The sequence below is a fragment of the Columba livia genome, chromosome 12 (genome assembly GCF_036013475.1).
Source record: "Columba livia isolate bColLiv1 breed racing homer chromosome 12, bColLiv1.pat.W.v2, whole genome shotgun sequence".
Classification (NCBI taxonomy): domain Eukaryota; kingdom Metazoa; phylum Chordata; class Aves; order Columbiformes; family Columbidae; genus Columba; species Columba livia.
Genome location: NC_088613.1, coordinates 21,440,751 through 21,444,781, shown reverse-complemented (window position 1 = coordinate 21,444,781; position 4,031 = coordinate 21,440,751). Strand labels below are relative to the sequence as shown.

Here is a 4,031-nt window from a genome sequence, read left to right as displayed (position 1 = left end):
AACAAACCCACAGTTCACACCATGTATCTGAGGACATTGTCCAGTCTTTTCTTGAACAGGGCTTGAGGCCATGACACAACCCTGGGGAGTCTATTCAAGTGTTCCACCACTGTCTGGGTGAAGAATCTTTTCCTAATGTCCAACCTGAACCTCCCCTGACACATATTTCTGTCATTCCCTTGGGTTCTGTCATTGGTCACTAAAGAGAAGAGTTCAGTGTCTGCCCCTCCTGGTCCCCTTATGAGAAATCTGTAGACCATTATGAGCTGTCCCCTCAGTCTCCTCTTCTCCAGGCTGAACAAACTGGGTGACTTTAGCCATTCCTCATATGGTTTCCTCTTCAAACTTTGCACCAACCTTGTAATCTCTTCTGGACACTCTCTAGTAGCTTAATATCTTTTTTATACTCTGGGGGCAGACCTGCACACAGTGCTCCAGGTGAGGCCGCACCAGTGCAGAGCAGAGTGGGACAGTCTCCCCCTGCCCGGCTGGCCATGCTGTGCTGGATGCACCCAGGACACGAGTCCCTCTTGGCTGCCAGGGACACTGTTGGCTCATGTTCAACTTGCCAACAACCCCCAGATCCCTCTCTGCAGAGATGCTCTGCAGCATCTTGTCCCCCAGCCTGTCTGTACAGCCAGGGTTGCCATGACCCAGGCGCAAAATCCAGCACTTGCTCTTGTTGAACTTCATGCAGTTGGTCATTGCCTAGTTCTCCAGTTTGTCCAGATCCCTCTGCAGGGCCTCTCCACCCTCAAGAGTGTGAACAGCTCCTCCCTATTTTGTGTCATCAGCAAACTTACTTAGTATTCCTGCAAGTCCTGTGTCCAAGTCATTTATGAAGACACTGAAGAGCGCTGGCCCTAGGATGGATTCCTGTGGAACCCACTAGTGACTGGTCCAACATAACCCCATTTACTAGAACCCTTTGAGCCTGGCCCATCAGCCAATTGCTCACCCACTGCATTGTGTGTTTATCCAGCTGTGTGCTGGACATCTTATCCAGGAGGAGACTGTGAGAGGAACTATTGAAGGCCTTACTGAAATCCAAAAAGATCGCATTGACAGGATTCCTTTGGTCAACTAGGTGAGTAATCTTGTTGTAGAATGAAATTAAGTTTGTCAAGCAGGACTTTCCCCTCATGAACCTCTGCTGGCTGGGACCAATGACTACATTGTTGTTCAGATGTTTTTCAGTAACTCCCAGAACAATCTTCTCCATGATTTCGCATGGCATAGAAGTGATGCTGACAGGCCTGTAGTGACCAGGGTCATGCGAGTCCAAGTACAAGCTGAACTTGGCAACAGGTTGGGTTTGATCAGAACAGAAACCAGAGAGTGTGGAATGTAGGAGGAAGTAGGTGGGACTGTGCAAAGTGGTGAAGGAGCTGGGAGGGAAGGGAGCCCTTGGCAGGGTCATGTGCATGGACAAGCTCCAGGAGACACTGATAACCACCTCCTGGCCATCACGTTAACCGCTCCTGGTGATCTCATCAACCTTCATAGTAATAGGTAAATAAACCAAAATAACAATAGTCCTAATTATAATATAATAAATCCTTCCTTAACTCTCTGTGTATTCTCAGTCTCCTGGGATTGAGGAGGTGTGTGAGTTCCACAAGGATTAAATCCAGCTACTACAAGAGCAGCGTGTGTGGATTTGAGGCCAGCAACAGGACTGAGACCAAGAGTGTGGGTACCCTGTGACCTTTGGTGTTGGATACTGGACCCAGCGGGATCTGGGTCTCCAGCAAGTGGGGTGGGAATGGTGTGTGTCTTCAAAACAAGAGGGGACTGGTGTTGGGGAGTTTTTCCTTGTACCCCTGGAACACGCCTTTGTGCTTAAACTGAGATGTGAGGGGCCACACATGAAGCAGAGCACCTCAAGGGCCACTGTGAGGGCTCTCACTGAAGGGGCAGGAGCTGGCTCTTGCCCCAGGGCGGGGCCAGCACCGGTCATGTGAGTACTGGCTGTGGGTACCAGCCAGGGAATCTCCATGGCCTGGAGTCCAGTGCTGGAAATGGTGGTTCTGAGGAATCAGTTCATGATGGTTGCCCTGGGGCAGGATCTTCGGGGTGTCCAGTGAACACAGGCACAGTCCAGACCCTGCTCTGCCGGTCCTTCAGGTCTCTCACAGGACATGTGGCTATGAGAGGTCGTAGCTGTGTGCCCCAGCCCTGCACACCCACACTTTTTAGCTGTACCCTGGTGTTTGGATCTGCGAGTCACTGTCTTGGGCATGTTCTGGAGAGAAACTTTGGAGGAAAACCTAAACCTTCAGGCCCTGCCCTGCAGAGATCACCTTTCTTTCTGGAAAGGCTGTTATGGAGGCCAGTTCTGTCACAGAAGTGCCTATTGCCTGTCCATGCCTGAGGTCACAGGACTGACACACAGCAGGATGGTGACCAAGCAGCCAGAGCACTCAGATCTTGCCCTAACACAAGGGATCGAAGGAGAACGTGGGAGTGGAAAGAGAACAGCTCTGGAAGACCAAGTACTGGTGTTTGCTGGTGGTGCTCCTATTCTGGACTCTTTTCCCCTCCACCAATGCACACATGAAATGTCCCTGCAGCTCCAAAAAGGCTTTAGAGGAAGGATCTCATGTTAAAAAAAAAAAAAAAAAAAAAAGCTGCTACAGGACACAGAGAGCACAACTCCTCACCCTCCTCACCTAGGCCACCACTCAGTCAGAAAATAAAAGCAGACAGTGAATTACAAATGAGATGACAACATTATCACAACAGAAAAACCACACCATAACCACTAAAAAAAAAAAAGACAGGCTTAGTTTCCAGCGAGTTACATGATAACTGCTATGCAGAAGAAGATGGGCAGTTTATTGCTTAAAAAAAACACCCAGTCATCAGTTTCCACAGGGCATCCTTGAGCTCCTGGTTCCTCATGCTATAGATGAGGGGGTTCACTACTGAAGGCACCACCGAGTACAAGACAGACACCATCAGATCCAGGGCTGGAGAGGAGATGGAGGGGGGTTTACAGGAGGCAAATGTACCAGTGCCAATAAACAGGGATACCACGGCCAGGTGAGGGAGGCACGTGGAAAAGGCTTTGTGCCGTCCCTGCTCAGAGGGGATCCTCAGCACGGCCCTGAAGATCTGCACATAGGACACCACTATGAACACAAAACACACAAAGAATAAACAGGCACTAACTACAATAAGCCCAGCTTCCCTGATGTAGGCATCTGAGCAAGAGAGCTTGAGGATTTGGGGAACTTCACAGAAGAATTGGTCCACAGCATTGCCCTTGCACAGGGGCAGTGAAAATGTATTGGCCGTGTGCAGCAGAGCATAGAGAAACCCAGTGGCCCAGGCAGCTGCTGCCATGTGGACACAAGCTCTGCTGCCCAGGAGGGTCCCATAGTGCAGGGGTTTGCAGATGGCAACATAGCGGTCGTAGGACATGACACTGAGGAGAGAAAACTCTGCTGTGATCAAGAAGAAAAAAAAAAAAACCTGGGCAGCACATCCTGTGTAGGAGATGGCCCTGGTGTCCCAGAGGGAATTGGCCATGGATTTGGGGACAATGGTAGAGATGCAGCCCAGGTCAAGGAGAGAGAGGTTGAGGAGGAAGAAGTACATGGGTGTGTGGAGGTGCTGGTCACAGGCTATGGTGGTGATGACGAGGCCATTGCCCAGGAGGGCAGTCAGGTAGATGCCCATGAAGAGCCAAAAGTGCAAGAGCTGCAGCTCCCGTGTGTCTGCAAATGGCACAAGCACAAATTCAGTGATGTAGCTGCTGTTGGACATTTGCTGACTATAGACATGGAGCACTGTCACAAGAAGAAAGAAACAGTGACAAGTTAGGGGAGACTTCCCTGAGCAAAAACTAAGCCATTTCCCATACACCCTCCCCTGCTCCACACCCCCTTGTCCTTCTCCAGACCTTCCTTCAGCTCGGAGGCTGAGCCCTGGGTGGTGCTGGCTGGAGGCGCCATGAGGAGCAGGGCCTGTGCCCGCTGGCTGCCGAGGAGTCAGCCCTGCTCTGCAGCAGGGGGCATGGGAACGGG

At 50.9% G+C, this 4,031-nt stretch overlaps 1 protein-coding gene across 1 annotated transcript; it reads right to left on the bottom strand.

Moving 5' to 3' along the window:
- Positions 1-2,844: 2,844 nt before the first annotated feature.
- Positions 2,845-3,771, bottom strand: LOC102085798 (olfactory receptor 14A16). The gene has a single exon (XM_005504268.3). It carries the CDS (start codon positions 3,769-3,771, stop codon positions 2,845-2,847), a length of 927 nt encoding a protein of 308 aa, XP_005504325.2.
- Positions 3,772-4,031: the final 260 nt, after the last annotated feature.

Bases quoted from the DNA above. Each gene is read 5' to 3' on its own strand.
- LOC102085798 (XM_005504268.3), bottom strand. From the start codon at position 3,771: ATGTCCAACAGCAGCTACATCACTGAATTTGTGCTTGTGCCATTTGCA.